At 46.8% G+C, this 22,029-nt stretch overlaps 1 protein-coding gene across 3 annotated transcripts in view; it reads right to left on the bottom strand.

Annotated features, from left to right (window-relative positions):
• Positions 1–22,029, bottom strand: part of ZFHX3 (zinc finger homeobox 3) — an 81,326-nt gene that overhangs the window by 14,323 nt on the left and 44,974 nt on the right. For all 3 annotated transcript variants that reach the window (XM_040409300.1, XM_040409301.1, XM_040409299.1), the window contains exons 4-6: positions 12,982–13,216; positions 298–405; positions 8–132 (exon numbers count right to left, since the gene is read on the bottom strand). In XM_040409300.1, coding sequence (XP_040265234.1) covers positions 8–132; positions 298–405; positions 12,982–13,216 — 468 coding nt within the window. The remainder of the gene's footprint in view (positions 1–7; positions 133–297; positions 406–12,981; positions 13,217–22,029) is intronic.

Genomic DNA, 22,029 nt, shown 5'->3' on the forward strand with positions numbered 1-22,029 from the left:
ACGCTACCTGCTCGATTTTCTTCTCGTCGGCACACTTCTGTCGCTTGGCCAAAGGAGGTTCAGTGTTTGAGACCGACGATAGCTTGGCAGGCATGGAGTCTGGATGATCCTTCTCAGCAAGGACAGAAGATGCTGGAATGAAAAAAAATAAAAAATGAAATGAAGCTAATATCATTCCTTGACCAGCTAGTTTTTCTTCTTGGGTAAAACGCCTGGTGCGTGGCCGAAAGAAGCAACAGTCATACTAAATTCATAGACCTGTGTGACTTCTGCATCCACTGGAGGACGGCTCTTTACCTGCACCTCTGCTGCTCTCCGTGGATCCTTCAGGCTCCTGGTCTTTCGGGGCTTCATCTGGGTCAGCAGCAGCTTCACAAGAGCCATCGGCGTCTTCAGTAGGATCGTCTGCAAAGAAAAAAGGCATTGGAGAATGAAGACGGAGGTTGTGGATATGTGCGCACACGCTCACACATATACAGTCATATATATTCAGCTCATCCATGTACCGCAAAGAAAACCTTCGAACGCGACTCCCTGGGCTCTCACTATAAACTACACCGACCATAGTTAATATATGGCATGATCTGATGAGATGTTGCAGTCCCAGAGTGCAGAATGCTTTATTCCAAGGCTCAGCCAGGAAAAAACTAAATTTGGAGCACACATTGTTCTTAACAAGCCCGGGAAAGAAAAAAAAAAAAAAGGGATTCATTTGTGAAGTAGAACGGAGAGGTTTCTTTTCAGAGGAGAGCTGCAAATTACCAGACAAGGGCCTTCTTTATTGTGGTGTTCCTGTGATTGCTCGGCCACTCGGCCTGGCTGCCACAGTGCAGCTCCTCGTGCGGCCTACAGGTGTCACCCTTAGCATAGCGAGGCAGCGAGCGAGAGCGGAGGAGACAACGTGCCAGAGGAACGCGAGGCTTGGGAGAGACTAAATGACTTCCTAGGTCATAATGTCTGATGTAGAAGAAACACAGTCGTCATCCCTGCTGCAAAATGAATTTCTGCACAGCCTAAACAAGAAGCTGTAAGAAAAAACAAAAAAAACCTGGCTCTGGATAGAGAGGATTCCCAGAGCATCCAGCTTCAGAGAGACATGAGAAAGAATATATAAAATGACATTAATGCAAAAAGGCTCACGGCTACAGTATATGGCGAGCACCTAGTGTGTGTGTAAGGTCTAATTCACAACAGTCGGCAGTACTGCGTCCGTTTACAAATAATAACTAGGATCTAAAATACAATCCACTGAATACGTATCTAATATGGTGCAACTATTTTGCATTTCCATTGAGTTCTATGGGGAATTTTCTACCCTCCGATGATGCATGCTGCATATTTTTTTATTTTTTCAGCATCCATGCACAAAAACATTCATGTAATACATTCACCATTACAGGGGCGATGCGCAGACAATACTGCGCTCATAATTTCGGAGCGGCATTCCACAAGTCCACGTTTTCCACACGTCACTATGTACATAAGGGTAATGCAACGTGAAACAACCGCGCCCGCCGAATGAGCTGTACGTTTATGTAACAGGCAAGTGCGCTTCTTAGATATCCATAACTAATGTTGCATATTTAAGATTTTTTTATTTTTTTGCTCTCCCTTTCACGCTGCGCGGCTCTATCTGCCCGTAGACCTTCTGCAGAAAATGTCGTAAGCAGAGGCAAATTCTGTATGGCAGCTCCTAGCGGAGCGTAAAGCTATTATGTCCTGTCATGGCGAGAATGAATCTCTCACTCCCTCAAAACGTACCCGTGTTCAAATCACCATGAGAAATGTAATTTCAATGTCAGTGGGACAATGGCAGACATGCACTGGAGAGGCCCCTCCTGCGGGGGAGGGGGCAGAGAGAAACAACCCGGCGTCCGCACAAAACCCATCCACATAATAACACATGTACAGAATCAATACGTGTATGCCAGCGCCCGTCAATAACGCAGTTAAAAATAGATCTCACAAGAGCGGCTGCCACGCCGATGTAAAAACCACGGCACGTCAGGTGCCCAGAATCCGTGCAGAAATGCACGCGGCACCAAAGTCATCGAATCATGGGCGGGCGACGACATCGGGTTGGAAAGTTTCAACGTGATTAGGTAATAAAAAAGAAAATAAAAATAAAAAAAAAAGTTTTCTAGGCTCAATTTTATCCTCTATAAAAATTAATTAAATAAGCCATAAGCCCCCAACGGTTTTGGTCTATAGGGGAAGCTGGGATCAACTTAAAGGGGTTGTGCAATGGGTTAATACTGATGACCGATCCTCTCGGCCCCCCCGCCAATCAACGGTTTAAAGAGGTAGCGGCACTGCTTCCCTCACCTGTGTGTCGTCTCCTACTAGAGGCAGCCCAGTGCCATTACAACTGCTCGAACCCAAAATGGCTACCGTCCTCTTCCCCCCTGCTCTATTTAACCCCTACGCCCCTCCCCTCCTCCTTAAACCCACCAATCCGGACCTCCTGCCTCCACCCCACCCTTCTGCTATGCCAATCCTATTCTCCCTGGGGCTCCCTAACCATACCCCCCCCCCCCCCCCCCAGTCATGTGGGCCTACGCTTAGGGGCCCCCCTTCCCCCCTTCCCCCCTTTTCAGTCCGGCCATTTCCTTACAACTGCTCGAACCCGGCCAATCTGATATTGAGGACCCACCCTGAGGACAGGTCTTCACTATTAACCCACTGCGCAACCTTTTTAAAGGGATTGTCCAGTTTACAGTTTTGATATATCCCATCAGGCAGAGGGGGTCCTCTGTTCAGGATGGCCATAGTGGAGTCCAGTTACTAAGAGGGTCTCCCCGGGTCTGGAGGACCAGTCCTGTCTCTGCATTACACAGACATCTCATTCATATGAATGGGCACTGTGTAATACTTCATTTCCCCAGTGGTGGCGCTGCAGGAAAATTTACTGCCAAGTTTCCTACCAGATTACTGCAGATCCAAGGTGAGGGACACTGTCATCGTCTCATTGTCAATGGACCCTTGTAACAAGCAGTGACTGTCCAAAGCGGAGAACCCCTTTAAAGCACATGATGTCATGAATTTGAAGGGGACCCCCTACAATGTAACGCCAACCGAAGTGGAACCTTAACAGCTTGTGAAGTGTGAATCTACATTCTCTCAAGGAGAAGGTCGCAGCATTTATAAGAAGGAAGGGTTGTAAAACGCAGTTTGGAGGTGGATAGTATCCACTCACTTATGGGGGTGGAAAAATGGTTACTTTCTTCTGGAAACAGTGCCACATCTGTCCACAGGCTGTATCTGGTATTGCAGATCAGCTCAACTCAGCTGCAATACCACACACCACCTGTGAACATGTGTGGCGCCGTTTGTGGAAGAAATGTCTTTGGAAGGGATGTTTTTATAATCCTGTAAAACACGTGATCTCAATGTGTGAAGAAACCCCCCTCCGTGTAACGCTCGTGACTGCTGAATCTCACTTGTAAAGAAATATAAATACAAAAAAATAAAAAGATCTGCCCAGTGCAGGAATGTAGAGATGATAATCCGCCTTGTATCGACACAGGTGAGAGAATCCTCTGCACCTCTCATACCCACACAACCCTGACGGCGAGAGGTCTCAGACTCTCGATCAATCTGCCACACATATGGTGCATTCAGTGCTGCGTGTAATCAATATGCAAATCGTCTTCTGCATTGATCCAGTATTAATTTTCAATTAGGGAGCTCACAAGAGGTCTGTGCAGGTCAATACGGGAAGCAGCAGACAAGTTGAGAAGTAGCAGATTCCAGGGGGCTCGGCTGAGACCTCACTGAAGAGCATTCGCCTCGCCCTGAGCCTCCATGCACTCCAACGCCATCATCTCCGGCCATCAGCCACCCGCAGCCCCCCGTAGACGGCCGCTACACTGTGTCCACACAACGAGATAACGGGTCTGCCCACCATTCGTGGTGCTGGCGGCTCATCATTTACAGGGTCGTCCTCTTCCTACTCAATATATTGAAGGAGTCTTAAAAAGCTGTTTGACAACCCAAGTGAAAGCAACTTATTTTTTTGTTGTCATCCAGCTTTTGCAGAAACTGGTCTTAAAAATTTCTAATTTACAGACAAAATCCTATATTTCTATTGTCCTATATTTTGAGTAGAAGACAACGGGGTGCAGCAGCGGCACGGCCAAGGTAAGTCAGTCGCCACTGGTTTCAATATGAAATGATTTTCAAGATCCAAAAGTAATGCGTTTCAGGGCCAAACCGGCACCTTCGTCAGACCAAATTAAGTCAGTCCCCGAAACGCAATACTTAAAGGGGTCCTCTCACTTCAACAAATGACGACATTTATTATGTAGACAAAGTGAATACAAGGCACTTACTAATATATTGTGATTCTCCATATTGCCGCCTTTTCTGGCTTGATTCATTTTTCCATCACATTATACATGGCTTGTTTCCACGGATACGACCACCCTGTAATCCCATCAGTGGTGGTCGTGCTTGCACGCTATATGAAAAAAAAAAAAAGTGCGAGACTATGCGCGCTCCTGCGGTGACGGCCACCAGAGAGGCTGTTGCTTTTTCCTATATTGTGCAAGCACGACCACCGCTGCTGGATTGCAGGGTTGTTGTAACCATGGATACGAGCAGTGTATAATGTGATGGAAAAAATGAACTCAGCCAGCGAAGGAAGCAATATGGAGAATCACAATACATTAGTAAGTGGCTTGTATTAACTTCCTCTACATAATAAAATGCAATTTGCTTAAGTGACACAACCCCTTTAAGAAACCAGCAAAAACGTAATTACCGTGATCGCACCACTGCTGCATCCCCATTCTACACACGGGAGGAGATTTATCAAAAAGGGTGCAAATGAAAACTAGCTTTATTGCCCATAGCAACCAATCCGATTCCTCCTTTCACTTTTCAGAGGTCCTTTGGAAAATGAAAGGTGGATACTGAGGATAGGTCATCAATATCTGCAGTCTGGACAGCCCCTTTAACATGGCAGCCTACAGGCGATGGAGTCCACTTTCTGCGCATACAATAGAGGTATAGGTTCAGACATCCTGATAGATACCTCCGATTGACCCTGCAAAACGTAGTGTAAAAGTAGGTTTTTTAGGATGGGAATGGGGGTTAATGTAAATAACGGATATTATTCACTAAATGCAGGAAGCCATCAAGCAATACACCACAGGACACACGTTTCACGGTGAACGGACCGCAGCATCCCCGTCGCATCCCGGTGGCTGGCCGCACTCCGACAGACGACCCTTTGAAGGACACAGCGCCCTTCTTTCCAATCCACTGCGCGTCGCCGTTTCTCGACTGTACGCTAAACGGCAAGTGCGCACACCAGCAATGTAAGCCACTAAGCCTAATTGGTCACCGCATAGCAGTAATTAGTGCTCGGCTCGTTAATGAGCAAAATCTTTATTGGCTCCATTGATCAGTGGACCATCCGCCTAACCAATGGCAGGCGTAACGAGCTGGTTTATTGGCATAGCAATTAATTAAATCAATTTCTAGCCGGCAGCTGCCACTTGTTCCAAGCTTGTTAGGAGACTGTGACCGGGCAAACGTCAAATGCGTGAGGGACAAGCATCCTCCCTGTGTGCCCAAAGACGCCCTGTGCCAAGGATGCCAGCCTTGGTCCACGCAGGTGGTGCCAGCACATAGGCTTTACCAAGATCTGAGCACTGCGGGCGTTCTCCTTCAGTGGTTTGGTTGAGCCGTTATGTTAAGATTTCCCCCAAAAATAAAAATATATATTTTTTTAAATAGATCTGAGAACAAACAATACGAAATCAAAGAGCGCCACTCTAATGAAGAAGTCAGCCGCTCCTTCAGCCATCTCCATTTCGCTTGGTACCCAAGAATAAAAAGCCCTTGAATCAGGCGGTAATTACAGCTTCTCTTCTAAGTCCTAACTGCAGATCAATGGCACATTTTAAGATGCATTGATTTACAATTAGCATGGCTTCCCCACTTAAGGCTTTCGGAGAAAATTCACTTTTCTGCTCCGTACAGTGTGCTCCGGTAAACGTGGCAAAAGATCTCAAGGGTGCCGCCCGTGGATGCCCTCTCCTGGCCTTTCAGGGTGGAGGGGCGTCACTGAAAGACTGAAATGTAGGCATTGTGGATTACACCTCCTTCATCTAGATAATCAAGGTGGAACCATCAAGATGCCCTATAGAGCATACAAGAATGGGGGTGCAAGAAAATGGGGATACCGGAATACCCGCTTAAAGGGGGTTTCACCCTTACCATAGGTCATTACTTTATGATCAGTGGGTCTCTCACCTCTGGGACCCCAATGATCTTGAGAGTCAGTGTGTGGCCCCTTCACTGTTTTTCCCTCCCCAGCAGCACTCTTGGCCATGCAGCTGTGCAGAACGACACCCTTAAAGGGGTGATCCCATGATTAATGTACAAAATGAAAATCAGATGCCATATAGTACATGGCAAACTCTTACTGACAAAGCTAGGACCAGCCCTGTACCTCACGTGGATCCAGAGATCTCCCCATTCATGGCTCCAATTATTCCTCTAGATTTATTTCAGAAGCGTGTCCCTTCTGCTGCAGTTCTCTCCTCATCACAGCTCAGGGGGTTGTGTCCCTTCTGCTACAGTTCTCTCCTCATCACAGCTCAGGGGGTTGTGTCCCTTCTGCTGCAGTGCTCTCCTCATCACAGCTCAGGGGGTTGTGTCCCTTCTGCTGCAGTTCTCTCCTCATCACCGCTCAGGGGGTTGTGTCCCTTCTGCTGCAGTTCTCTCCTCATCACCGCTCAGGGGGTTGTGTCCCTTCTGCTGCATTTCTCTCCTCATCACAGCTCAGGGGTTGTGTCCTTTCTGCTGCAGCTGGTTGCACTGAGCACGTGCTTCCACCTCGGTTTGCAGGACAAAGAAATTAGAAAAACAGCAGTGGTACCGCTCTACCATTTCATTGAATAACTCGGTAGTGTTCAGATCTAGATGCAGGTTAGTAAAATGTAGAATATTATTTGTGGGACAACCCCTTTAAAAGGGCAGAAAAACAAGTTGCAAAAAATCAGGTGTATTTTGGGGCAAATCCATGCGAGGCACCTGCTGAGGTTGCCACATGGTAAAACGCGACATGTTCATTTTTCTTTCGACAACGCCTTTAGAGCATATCCCCACTGAAAGCAATGGAAAGAGTATCGTAAGTGCTTTTAAGAAGTTTTGGGTGTGGAAAATGCACCGAAATCTGCATCAGGAAAACCTGCTGTAAGTGAATGGGGTCAGCAGCAGGTCCCTACAGCGCTTGGTGTCCAGATGCACCGCTGTGCTAGGAAAACTCAGCAGGGGACCCCCCCAAAAACGGCGATGGCACATCCTGCCGCTATGCCGTCACTTTAAGATGGGAATACCAATAAATGGGGCTTTGGCGCTACGTCGAGGTCATCCCCGCCTCTCCCTGCAAACACTGACCAGAGATGTATCCAGCCATTGAACTTTGGCTCAAGATGGTGAAACAGTTGAACGCTGTGAAGAGGGCGGTATCATTTTGTGCTGCACTGTGGAATTTGGTTCTGCTGGGGCGGTATTCTGCGCTGCACTACAGTATTGCAAGCCCCGCCGACTAAGGTTGTCCCCGCCTACTTGTTTGGCCCGTCTTCTGTCAGTTTGAACCCACCTACAACATGGGGCCGCTTTTCCACTTTTTTCCGCTTTTCCAATCCATGCAGATAAAAATCTGACACGAGCTGAGCCCTCGAAGCACAAATGAATAAAAAAATATTTAAAAAACTGCAAGATGGAAAGGTAACCTAAAAAAATAAAAATAAATCCCGTTGGCGTATTAACATAGGGATCCACACGTCCTTCAAACAAAAGGATGAGGTGAAAATTCCAAGCGAGAGAATGCACTTTGCTCCGTTTCATAGAAGCAAATGGATTTGGTGCTTTTTATACATTAATCAATCAATATTACTGGCCGTCCACGAGCGGCACAGCCAAGATAGGAGTGACCTCCCAGGCAGACAGGACACTTTAATGCTTAGAAGACAGCTCAGAGCTTAGCAACTTTGCGAATATGTTTGTGCCTGATTAGCCCTGGAAGGCAGCGGCTGTGAGCAGTGCACTAAATATGACAAGGTTAGTCGTTTTCAATTTGCGCAGGGAGACGAAATGAGTGACTGGGGGGGGGGGGGGTTACATGTGAGCGGAAGGAGGCGGGTGAGCGAACTGTCCCACTTGTACATGAGGAGAGTCTGCATTCTTCCAGTCTTCGGGAGCTTGCAAGGCACTGAGACTATAATTAAAAAGTGGTCTTCAAAAGACACACAGACGAGGCGGCCATCTTGTTGCCTGATGCAATATTCAGCCCGTCGTCGGCTCACTATGCAGGAGGCCTCACCCGGATGCGATTGGCTGCTCGACCTGTCCTATGCATCCTGCCCAGCTTTCTTACTAGGGCACTCCAGCTGCTGTGAAACTACAACTCTCAGCATGCACACTTACTCGGTGGTTCTTGTAAATCCCATAGAAGTGAAAGGAGGAGTTGTAGTATCGGAACAGCTGGAGTGGTGGAGGTTGCCGATCCCTGTGGTGGGGATATGAAGCGTATAGAAGGTAGATCCAGTAGATGACAACCAATCCCAGATGACGTGGAAACTGAGGAGGGGCGTCCAAAACAGACAATCCCTTTAACTAACCAAAAATGGCTACCCCCGATATTTGCCATCTCACTAGGATTATGTTGCTTTTAGAATGGTTTAGGCTTCCTGCACACTATGTGGATTCTCGTGCGGAAAAAACTCTGCGTTAAACAGATCAGACAAATCTCATGCAGAAAATGGCCCGCCATGTGGATTTTGAAATCTGAAGCAATTTTTTTTTGTGTGCAGATTTCAACCCTTTCCAATGAAAGGGTAATATCCGCAGCGAAAACCGCATCAAATCCGTAAAGAACACACGTGGGTTTGATCAAATCCTGCAGTGCTACTTTAGAGGGGATCTGTCGGCTCTCCCACAAATTCTGGATCATTTTCCTTAGAGCTTTGCATTGTGCCCTTCCTCCGTTATTCCTCCTAGAAATTCATAAACTAATTGTCAACTGGGTGCTACCATTCTCCTAGTCCGTTTGGAGCGTCTCTACGCAGCCTGGACGGTCTCGCAGCATGCAGGGAAACCTCTCCTACGTGGTAACCACCAGTTATCAACGCATTCATGGGAACGGCACCGAAAATACTGCAGAGCTCGTCGCGCAGTGTAGTGGCCGTGCCCGCTTACTGCAACGCTCACCATTCACTTCTGTGGGACGGAGCTGCAGTAACCAGGCAGGGCCACACAGGGCAGCAATATACATGGCCAGGAAACTGCCTTGCACATGCTGTATAATTGTTTGTGGCGGTGCCGAGAACGGCAGATATGCGAGATAAAGCAGTGGTGGTGAAACGCTCCACACCCCCTCCCTCGGTACCACCTCACCGACTGGTACAAGAATGTGATCAACAAAGGAGATAATTATGAATCCTGTTTGTAAGGTATAAATCATGTTTTGGGCATCTCCGAATTACAAAAACTGCTAAAACGCAAGGTAAAAGGGGATCTCCTCATCTCAACATCTGGGGGGAAAAAAAGCATATAAATAAAAAATTTAAAAAAAAAATACTCTGATCATACCTCCCCGCGAAAAAGACACTGAGGCGGAACCAAACGGACCCATCCACGCGGTTTGTTGGGCACTGCTGGCGTCCATCATGTGTTGGATTTGGTTCATTTTCATACATTTTTCTGCTCTTATGATGCAGCGGAAAACTTGACGGCAGAGTGAAGGGCGTCTGATAGAAATCCATGGACATATTAAACTGTAAGCGGTGAGATGAACTTTTTATTTTTTTGGGATATTCGCGTCTCGCCCCAGCCTTGCCCTGTTACCTCGCTCGCACAGCCAGGGGCAGATTACATAGAAGCTGGAATTACCCAGCAAACACTTTAATGCAAAAAAAATTGAGGAGGATGAAGAGTTTCATATCCTCGTCCAAGTGGCCGTGCTCAGAGCAGGGGAGAGCAAACAAGAAACAGGCTGCATGGCATTGCTGACATTCCTGAGCCGGCTCTCCTCCTGTCTCCTGAAGCCTCCTGGTAGCAGAAGATTAGTAGGGTGCCAGCCAGAGGAGACAAAGGGGAAGCCGCAAGGTCTCTCACCGCTAAAAATGCACTTGCGTTTTCTTATAAAGAAAAGAAAATATAAATAAAAATGTCGCCATATGTTACACGGGCAACTATTTAACTGCCGTATGGCGCACAGTGCGATTTTTAAGGCGTGCTTTGTGTCCGACATTCCGATTTGGCTTATATCCCAAGTCATGTGAAGGATCAAGCAGCGACATATAGCGGCTAACTTGGTGTGGATTCTGTGCCAAAAACGCCACACAGAATTATATAAACGGGAGGTCATTATTTATGGGAGCAACCACGCCAAGAAAGGACATGCCTTGGCATGGACACCGCTATAAAGCGTGGCCACATGAGTGGCAGCGCAGCCTCGCTCGGAGACTATTCCGTGTAACGGTGTAGCTGCCTGGCGGCTTTTTGGCACAGAATCAGTGCCAAATTCTGAATGCAAATGCTGCAGTGTGAACGGCCCCTAATAGGTGGCACTAAAGAGGCAGCTTTCTTCCTCCTGGATGAGAGCTCATTTGCATACACTTTTCCCAGTCTAACCTATGAGCCAACCAGAGCCCCACTAGACTTGTGTAATATCCCAGCATGCTCTGTACCTGCAGGCTACAATATTGGTTTCTGGATTGATGCCGACTAGGGGCAGTCACTGAGGTGGTGCTGCTGCTGCCTGGAGAGTCACACTGGCCAGGTCCTTAAGCCTGCTCCTCCTGGCTTAAGTAAACTCTCAAGGCTGGGATGTATCATTACAAGACAGCTTCAACGGCATCCAGCGCAAGATGAGGCCAAGGCCAGTACACCTTGCTGCACTGCGCATGTGCCAGATACCTGCATCGCTGGCTTTGTTTCTTTTTTTTGCGCAGTGAAGTGTAGTGTGCTGGCTTGGGCTACATCTGCAAATGTGCTGGATGCCTCCTGAGCTGAATTGCAATGACGGATTCCCACTTACGGGACTTCAATCAAGCTCGGGAGGATCCTGCTTAGGAACCCAGCCAGAGTGACTCTTCAGGCAGCAGCCCCGCCTCCCGGACTCCTTCCTAGTCATTTGCATGCAAGGCTTGCTGTCTTCAAACCTTTTTATAAAGTATAAGGGCATGTTCATAAAAATAATCAGTGACCGTACAAGTCTGTCATGGCGCCTGTGTGTCCTGTAAACAGTGTACATTGCTGCGGAATATGTTGGTGCTATGATAAAGAGATTGTGGTGTGCATCGGAAGTCCATACAAAAACTGCGCTCGCATCACTGTGGCACTTATCCGCCTCGTGGAAACCAAGCACCACAGGGCGAGCCTTGTACCCGGGTGTTTGCTGCAGGCAGGGTCCTGCATTGAAAAGCCATGTATCTGTATTCTTGTGGTACAGCTTAGTCAGACAATAGGGAACATATTGAGTGTGAAGGAGCTGTATGCACACATGACTGACATGAGATGCTTCACAGAGGGGGCCAGAGAAAGAGAGGGGTAAAGGCCCAAATGATGGGGTTAATGAGATACAGACTCTCCTCGTGCACACAGACACAAAGCATCAGGGCCATGAAGTCCGAACAGGAGAGCGGGGAGGAGACAACTGGTGGAATCAGAGTCTGACAGTAACACTCAACCTCTTCCTGTCCAAACAAAAGCTCCCTTCAAGGAGCGGGCTTTGTGCTCGGGATCCCTTGTAGACCCCCACCCTCTCCAGCCCCACACACTCTCTACAGAGACCTGTAACAATGAGGGCAATGTGCAAGAGGAGAGATGCCAAGGACTCGGCAGAGATTAACACAATCTGCTGAAACAATACGTCCACTAAGAAGATTCGGTCTCACTGGAGGAATGTAGGAGGCCGGCCCGCCATCTTTATTTGACCGTGTATGCAAACGGCCGCCTCTGAGAAGGAGGGAAACGATGCAATAAGGCTGCAGAACGTAACAAAACTGAAGTGTGCGATGTTCCCTAGTTCAGTCCAGGGAGAGGCGGACTGCGGTGCTCCTCAATGGGACGACAGACCTAAAGTCCAGAGAAATCCCTGCCCCCATGTTCCTCAGTGCTACTGTATAACAAATCCTAAGATCTAATGGTGTGCACGGGGAATATTTGCAAGGCTCTGGTCATATCAAGATATTAGAATATATCAAAGGTATATGTTGGGAGTACTCCGTGAAGAAAACCTCCAACATATGTCCCTGGCTATAATGTTATACATATTGCATTTTGCCGTGTCCATCAGGGGAATGTATAGCCACACGGATGACATCCATGGCACATAGGCTACCCATGTTGGAACCCCCTGTATTGCAGACTGCAATCTTCCATACAATAGAAAAAACGCATACCAACATATACCAGCTCAAAGGAGGCCAAACACACACCCTTATGGCCTCCAAAAAGGTGAACTGGAGCCTATGGACACATTGGACATATGCATCCAGAGCTTTTACGGCTTTTACGGCTGCAAAACACAACCTGCTGCGACAAAAGGCGCAGTCTGTTGTGCTTTCCTATACAGTAAAACATAATTTTTTTTTTAATTAACGATACTGGCAAAAAATGCTTTGCTTTTGTGTGTCTGAAACTAGACAAAAGTTGAAGCTGCACAGCAGGCACAAGTGAGAAAACGACACTCCATGTGGCATCCCAGGAGCAGTATGGGTAGGATCGTCTGTCTCTCCAGATACTTGTATAGTCTCATTATTGCAGCAATTAGCGGAAAGTGCCCCAAGGGGAAGATGGAGGAAAAGGTTAGTGTGGTTGGAAAATCTGCAGCTACATAAAAAGCAGATGTGTCTACATAAACACAGGTGTGCGCGTACGTTCCGGTGAGTGTCACATGTGCGATGGGTGCTCACGACCCACCAATGAAGGACATGAGAAAAAAATGAGAAAATCACTAACCGGGTTCTGTAGGAGGTGAAGACGTCCTGATGGTAAAGATCTGGCCGAGGTCTTCGTCCTCTTCTGGAAGTCCTTTCTGGAGCCTCTGCAGTTTGCGCAGACTTTCACTGCGTTGGTGTTTCATAGAACGGACATGTTGAATTAAGTTCAGCTTGGCCTTGGTGGAGTAAGAGCATAGCACGCAGTGGTAGTAGGACGACTCTCCCTCGATCCCGCTCTCGTGCTGTTGTAAGTGCTGCAGAAATAGAGAAGCGAAAGGTAATGCGGGTCTGAAGGGCTAGCCGTTCACACACGACTGATATGCTGCAGATCTTCTATTGCAGAACTGCAGGGAGAAAATGTGCAGCCCATCACAGTACCAGCAAAGCGGATGACATTTTCCCAAAAATTCAGCAGCGGAAACTGACCTGCAGTGCAGATTTTCAATTTGAGGCATGTGAATTTATGCTTCGGAGATCTCCCTTTGCAACGCATAAAGTGACATCCGAGGCAAAGCCACAGCAACTCAGATTTTGCAATGGAAACAAAATCCGTGGTAGTAATACCACTGTGCAAGGACTACACGGCAAGGTTGGTCGTGCGACACAAAGATTGAAGCGGTGCACCGTGGCAAGGCAAGTGAAGCTTATTAATCTGGTTGCGTTACGACACCTGACATGATGCAACAGCATCTTCTGGATTTTGTTTCGCAAATTGCAAGAGAGACTTTATACCATGGAGTTCAATGTAAGCGGCAGATGACCCCCGACTCACTTGTGACAGGTCAGCATTTATTTTAATTTTTTTAATGAGTGTTGCAGAATCGCACCTTAAAATAGCCGTGCAACTTCAATGCAACAGCACAACATTGAGTAGTCCAGGCTGCCATAGCACTTGCTATCGGGACCAGAGGTTGGTGGGACCCAAATAGGGTCCTTTTGATCACACCTGGCGCTGACTCCCCCTAATGTACAGAGGGTGTGGCATTTGCAGAGAGAGCAGAGTGTCTAGGAGTAACGGCAACGCCCCCGTTGCTCCTAGAAGCTCTTAGTTTTTCTCAGCAATGCGGGCACATATGAACATGGCACAAACACAGATGCCATCAGCTGCCGGGCGCACACGCAACAGGTCAGCCAGTCATAGGGACAAAACTGCCCTTTAGTTATTGCTACGTATTCATTTTCTAACACTTGATGGTGGGTGGGCTCCATCTTATTTTGCAATGGGGCCCTATGAACGATAGGTACACTCATGCTTTAGCCCTAGCTAAAAGTGAACGGCAGAATATTCCCAGCCCTTTTTCATAGTTTCTGAGAAAGCTAGGTGAAATCAAATATGGCCACAAGTCCCCAGGGAAGTGTCACCCGATTCCTTTACAGTCCTAGACGGCACTATTGACTAACTATGCGGTAATATAGGGGCGGATGACACATCACTATAACTCGGCAACTTTCCTATTCAGTCATCTGGGAAACCTAAGTAGTAAAGCCATCGTGAGCTGTAAAAGCAGCCATATTGGTTGCCGCTCCGAAATCAATCTATATCAAAAGGAAAATTCCGAAAATAAAAACCCAGATACAAGGCTTTATGTGCTAAGGGGCGGTGCATGGTACAGGGTTTTAAAATAGAAGATAAAACCGCTGTGTCATGCTCCGTCCCCTCCAGTATATACAAGTCTGGAGTGTTCCTTTAAGGACTCCGGATCTACAAGTGGATCAACCCAGATAGGCCACAAGAAGCTGCTCCGACACGGTCTCTTAAAGGCTCATCACTCGAAAGGCCGTTGTTAAACCAGAAATATATGAACCCTGAAAGGAGGAGAAGCTGTCCCTGCCAGATTTACGTGCGGCCATCAGCGCATGTGTCAGCGCATCGATTGCTAGAAAGCTTGTGGGGCTTTTTCTCTCTCCCAACAATAGGAAACTTCTAACATCTGGTTCTTCACGCATGGAAAGCGAAATATTGATCAGGTTTAGCTGAAGCACCACTTTAAACCAGAACAGACAGAAGTACATTCTGATGGAAGGCGGCGAATACCCGGGGGATGAGGGACGGAAGCTTGCACGGCTTTGTGTATGCTGTCCGTACCAAAAACAGCGAGCAGCATCGTCATGCCAAAGAACGACCAGTACTGGTATCACAAGCATACCTCCCAAAGGTCCCTCTACTGGAAGGACAGTCCTTACTTTCTACTGCTATACGAGGTAGAATTTCCACCAAAGATTTTGCCGCAGTTCGGCAAAATCTGCAAAAAAATTTAAAATAAATCCATAGCGAAATCCGCATGTGTTACACGCAGAGCTGCCACAGAATTTTCCGAAATGCATTGCAAAGGAGATAATCCGCGGCACGAATACTACAGATTCTGACGACACAGCAGGTCAGTGTATAATGCAGATTCTTTTCTGCAGAACGCGGATGAGATTTGCGAGAATCTCATCCACTTTGTTGGCACAGTAATACGCTGCAGATTTCGCAACGGCAAACCTGCAACGGATCCGCCTTGTGTGAACATAACCTGAAAGGTTTCCGCTTTTGACCTGGGAGACAGGGGTGTATTAAAAAACGTACTATATTGTTGTCTGTCTACTTACTCTATATTAGACCTCAACTTTTTTTTTTTTTTTAAATGCACATCGAGAGGACCTCCAGTAGAAAGAATTAGTGCAAGCAGATGGGATGCTCACCTCACAGTTGTGCAGGAGGCACAACACTCTGCTGCGCCTCTAAGTTTAGGCCACCACGGGCGGCCGCTCACTCAGAGAGCAGAGATCGGACCAGACATAGAATCCAGGAACACCGTGAAAGAAGTGGAGCTGCTCGCCTTGGTGGAACGAAGAGTGGACGAGTAGAAATTCTATTGCCAGGAATAACATGTCCAAAATGGCCCCTTCTTCAGTTCCAAACCAGTAACGTCCTGGCAATAAAGAACTTTTACTCATCCACTCTTCTTCGTTCCACCGAGACGAGCAGCTCCGGCCACACGAATGTTCGGACGGCAGCTACAGAAGGTGCATGGCCAGCTTTACACATTCTATACACAGACACGTGAATACACACACACACCACCATCACTACCCCCTATCCCCTCCCAAAGGCGCAGAGGCCTCTTTCTCAGCTTCTTTCAGATCTTCACAAGCTCCGGTCATAAATCATATTGTCTTCAGCTGGAGAATCCATCTCTTTAATGAAAAAGTTATGTGAAAGCAGCTGTTCTCCCAGTCCTGTTCCAAATAGTCCATAAAAGTCTACGGCTGGTTACATCCTCACTGTCCACCACCTGCAGACAGGCCTGGAATTTCCTGGCGAATCGGGGAGGGCTACGGCCCTGCACATCATTCATTTTCCTCTCAAGCAAAAGCTCATATTTCCACGTGACATCCCCCCCTGTCCATACAAACAGCACACGGTAAAATGGCCGTCTGGGTTGGCTTACAAAACAAACATCTTTAGATTGTGAGCTTTGTGCGCAAGCAATGTGCATAGATCCTTTAGGTCAGTGCCATATACTATTATAGCCTCTGACCTGTGAAACTACAACCCCCAGCGTGGCAGTCAGGGCTGATCAAAGCTAATCTATGGCCTGGCAGCAGCTGAATCCCAGCCATAACTTGTGGCTGGGCTCTCGACGTCTTTACCCATGCAGCAGATGTAGGCGAGCCGTCCAGCAGAGAAATGTAATATACTACTAGGTTGATATTGCACAATCGCAGTATAACAAGATGCAAAAGTTACTTTTCTTTATCTGCTCTATTATTAATATTCTGCAACAATATGCGGACATGACTCATGACAATCTGGTGGGAAGAAGGAAAAAGAAAAGTAAGAATTAGCAGAACTTTATCAATGTGGAAGGAAAATTATATTACAGCCTGTGATGTAAGGAGCGCCGCCCTGGTGGCTACACCTATCTTGGCTTTACAGCATGGAAGGGAAACGCTATGGATATTCTGCGGCTATGGTAATCTAAAGGGTATAGTCACATGAGGCAGATTTGTTGCAGAAATTTCTGAACGGGGCTAGCAGAAATCTACGCGCGTGTGGCGGAAACATCCCTATTCATAAACGGATTATTAATGGCAGAAATGTCTGCACCAAACCTGCTGCATGCGAATATGTCTCATCTGCTGTACTAGAGCATACTGGCGTCATATGGGGGGGGTATCTTCAGCTTTTGACCCCACGCTATAAGCCGGTGTGGATATCTGCTAACAAGCCGTGGCTCCAGTCTAGCCCTCCAAAGTACCAGACAATCCTCTGGTGGGCACAGGCTCCGAGACCATCGTGGGCTTTAAAGGTCCAGGAGAAAAAAAAACAAACACAAAAAAAAACACAACCGTTTCGAGCTGATCACTTGCCCTTAGGATCTACTTCTTTGAATCAAAACCTATTAGACTTTATTGAGGATATGGAGTTTGGGCCCAGAGAATAATTTCCTCTGGTGGTCCCAAGGAACCCCATTCAGCTACTGGGTGGCTCTCACTAAAGGTGGACCTTCTCCTTCCATTTATTATATGGATGTCCACTAGAATCTGAAGTAACATATTTTTTGCCAGCAAGGCAAGGCAGCAGCTAGGTCTAATGATAGGACGACAGTGGTCATGGCTAGGATAGCAGAATAGTGGCGATTCCATAGAAATGAATAGGATTGCTGCGTCAGTCACAAAAAAATCCAACACTGCTGGATTTTTGGTGGCTCATGTTGCAACCTTATTCATTTCTGTTGGATCACCATTACACTGCGATCCGGCCTGCACCCAGTGTCGCCCTACCCTTAGGGTGCATCCACACTGTGTATACATTGCCTCCGACTTATGCCCACGGGCAAAAAGGTATACTGTGGTTTGGACGTTTTTTAGCGTAGTCCACAATGTTAGCTAAAAACAGCTACGCCAACGTATACCAGGCAGAGCATGGCCCAAAGGATACTCGTCTGGCCTGTGTCGGGTTAATGAGGGCCTATAGATACATATGATGTAAGCGCTGGAAGCTTTCCCAGTACTTGCGCCAAACACGCCCTGCAAGCACAGTGTGAGAGCGGTCATAGATAAAGGCATTATAGTTTACAGGTAGTTTAAATTAAAACAACATATGGCTGCCGGTAAGGCAAGAACCACATGTTGTGTCCCTTTACTCAGGAAAAATACGGTTTACATTTTCTAAAAAAATAAATGTATTCGCCTCTTATTGCGCATTTAGTATTTTAAGTCCGTGCCAAGGTCTGCGATGCAGCGAGATGCGGTTGTTTACAATTATTTGTGCTTTTATTCTGATCTCTTGGCTTTTACTGTAACGTTTCGCACACGGCGGCCGTGCCTGTATAACAGGGGTTAAGAGAAGTGGCATGAACGCTGGAGGAAACGAAGACGCACAAAAATTATTTGCATCGTGTGGCACAGAAAAAGAGCGGCACATAGATGAGTGCCAAGGTGACGAAACCTCGGGACAGGATTAGGAAAACAAGAGAAGAAGAAGATTACACGGGCTTCCCCCGTGCTCACAGGCGTCATTTTTCCCCCCAAGTAGGCTCGGCTCGCGAATGAAGGTGGCATGCCTAAACTACTCCGCTCAATACTAGTCCATGCTAGCCACAGCTACGTCCCCAGAGCCCCCCATTGGTGGCATCTGTGAAGGCGCTGGCATTACGTGCAGTTGTTGATTAGTGCCATGTTAGAAACAAAAGCAACGAGGCAGCTAATATTCACCGTGGGGCACAGGCCTGGGAATCACCAGGAGGTCTTTATAACAGCGGGGCACAAAGGCATCCTGCCCATGTAAGTACTAGGACTCTGCTGGATTACTAGCGGTGAAATAGCAGGGTGCAGGAAATTAATGGAATTAATGGTGGTTTACGGTGGCATGGCCTAAGAGTCAATGAATCAGATTGAAAGGGCTTTTCTAGTTTTATGCCAGTAAATCTTAATCCTTTTCAACTTAATAAAGCTCCCGGATATCATGGAATGTTAAGTTATGAAATAAAAGAAACCCCTATCCATTACTCACCTGTAAAGTACTCCGCCAATCAAGGGATGCCACTCCAGTAGTCCCCGCCCGATCCTGCAGCGTTGACACCATGTACATCATTCACGTGAAAGCTGCAGCCAATCATTCCTTTAAATAGTGACGCTTGCACGTATGGCACATAATCGCAGAGGTCAGGGATAGGCTGCAGGTGGTCACATGAATGATGTACGTGATGTCATCGTTGCCAGACACCATCGGAGCAGTGGCGCCGACATGGCGTAGATTCACGGGCGAGTAATGGGCTTTTATTTATTTTTTATAATTTTATACCATTTCCTGCTACTAAACTCCCAGACAACCCCTTGAATTGCATCATAATAAAAAGTTCTGCAACTATCTAATATACTTTGTTTCACTTCCTCATTATTATAAGATGTATGCATGCTGTCACTGGCTGAAAGAATTTTTGCATACATCAAGAGGTTCTGACCTTAAACTTCTCACAGCTGAGAGTTTGCTACAATGTATGCAGACTTCGCAGTCATCCAGACGCCAGGCTGATACCTTGTACTGAGCTGCATGGACAGGTGGACAGATTTGAGCAGCCATGTTCTGTATAGATAAAGGCACTTGACAATGAAACATAATGTAAATTGGTCACTTCCATCATATGGCAGCTGGATGTATTTTAGGTGAGTATATCTTTAAGGCTGAATTCACAGAGAGCATTTGGCAGTGTTCTGCAAGTTTTATTTGTTTTCAAAAATGCTGAGTTAGACGTTACCTTAAAGCCCATAGAATGATACAATTTTTTTTTTACACACAAACACATAGGTTTTTGGCTAGTTTTACCCCCCAAAATAAAGCATGCTCAGTATATGGCCTTTTACCCCATAGTCTTCTGTTAAAGACTCTGAAAAAGTCCAGAAAAAAAAATTGCATGTTACAAAAGTATAAAATGCAACAAAAAACAAAACACTATGAAAAATGCTTAAAATTCAAGGTGGCGTTAGGGTAGGACTGTTTTTTTGCCCCTTTATTTCAAAGAGGACTCAAAAGATAACTTGTTTTTAGGATGACTGTTACTTGTAAAAGGTCCACAACATCTAAAACATCCAACGGGTCCCTCAAGCTTTAAAACTGAGCAAAAGCCAAAAGGGACTTCAAAATACAGCCAAAAAAGTAACCTCTCCGCCGAAACAGAGCGAGCCAAGCAGTCATTATTGAGAAGAAGGGCTTCTAGGAGATTAAGAAGGTTTCTGCTGTAATCCCACAGCGGAGGATCTCTAACAAGTAACCACAGGTCAGCCAGGCCACCGCCGTGTAATAAAGACAATGTCTAGGAACGTTCTATTCCTCTGGGCCCAATGAGGTACACAGAACAACCCACCCACCAGATCTTGCCCTTATTTTTGTGGAATTTATCAGCAGTTATGCATAGGACGTAATAAATTATCCGTCATTACTACAGCACTTGGAAGGAGCATTATGTGGACTGTAATAAAGGCATTAGGAGTATTCAGAATGCAAAAAGTTTCACTGGGTATTTCTGGCCCAAAGCATTTCTCAAAACTATGATACACAGAGGAATGTTGGGGGGGCAAACCATCAAGTGCGTATAGTGGTGTCCAAAATGACAACTGAGCGTTCTCCTGACAGGGTACTCTTATGTAGTTTAACTGAGTAGGGGGACACTTGGCTTAGGAACACTGGCCAAGAAATGTAGCAGTGCAGGGACAATTCAAGGCAACTATATCAAAGATGACTACTAAGGCTACTTTCACACACTCGCGTTTGGTGCAGATTCGTCATGGATCTGCACAGACAGATCCGCTCAGATAATACAACCGCCTGCATCCGTATCATCTTTAACATGGCCAAGACGGATCAGTCTTGAACACCATTAAAAGTCAATGGAGGACAGATCCGTTTTATATTGGTGTCAGAGAAAACGGATCCGTCTCCATTGACTTACAATGTGTGCCAGGACGGATTGGCTCAGTTTCATCAGACAGACACCAAAACGCTGCAAGCAGCCTCCAAGGCGGAATGGAGACGGAACGGATGCGTTCTGAGCGGATCTTTTTACATTCAGAATGCGTTAGGGCAAAACTGATCCGTTTTGGACCGCCAAAACGCCAGTGTGAAAGTAGCCTTAAATGCTACCTCAAACCTTCCGATTGTCCTGGCTTGTGACCACTACGATGCTACCTCAAACCTTCCAATTGTCCTGGCTTGTGACCACTACGATGCTACCTCAAACCTTCCGATTGTCCTGGCTTGTGACCACTACGATGCTACCTCAAACCTTCCGATTGACTTGGCTTGTGACCACTACGATGCTACCTCAAACCTTCCAATTGTCCTGGCTTGTGACCACCACAATGCTACCTCAAACCTTCCGATTGTCCTGGCTTGTGACCACTACGATGCTACCTCAAACCTTCCGATTGTCCTGGCTTGTGACCACTACGATGCTACCTCAAACCTTCCGATTGTCCTGGCTTGTGACCACTACGATGCTACCTCAAACCTTCCGATTGTCCTGGCTTGTGACCACTACGATGCTACCTCAAACCTTCCGATTGTCCTGGCTTGTGACCACTATGATGCTACCTCAAACCTTCCGATTGTCCTGGCTTGTGACCGCTACGATGCTACCTCAAACCTTCCGATTGTCCTGGCTTGTGACCGCTACGATGCTACCTCAAACCTTCCGATTGTCCTGGCTTGTGACCACTACAATGCTACTGCAAACCTTCCGATTGTCCTTGCTTGTGAAAAATATCCGGTTTCACCTTAAACTGCTAGATCATGTTGTGGTCACCAATTAATGCAAGGATAAAATTTTCTGGACCAGCATCATACATCTTTCCTGGGGTATCCGTGATTTGGATTCCAACACTGTCTAGGCAAAGAGGGCCATACACCCCTGGAGCCCATTGATCAGTAAGCACAGAATTGCCACTGTTGAAGTATAGATTTGCTTCCACAATGGACCTTGCAACGTTTTTGAAACCTCAATTCTGATAAGGTTCCCCTTACATTACGGATGTAGGGTTCTGCAAAACCGGACCAAGCCATGTCCTGAAAAGCAGTAACGTG

Source organism: Bufo bufo, chromosome 10 (genome assembly GCF_905171765.1).
Source record: "Bufo bufo chromosome 10, aBufBuf1.1, whole genome shotgun sequence".
NCBI lineage: Eukaryota > Metazoa > Chordata > Amphibia > Anura > Bufonidae > Bufo > Bufo bufo.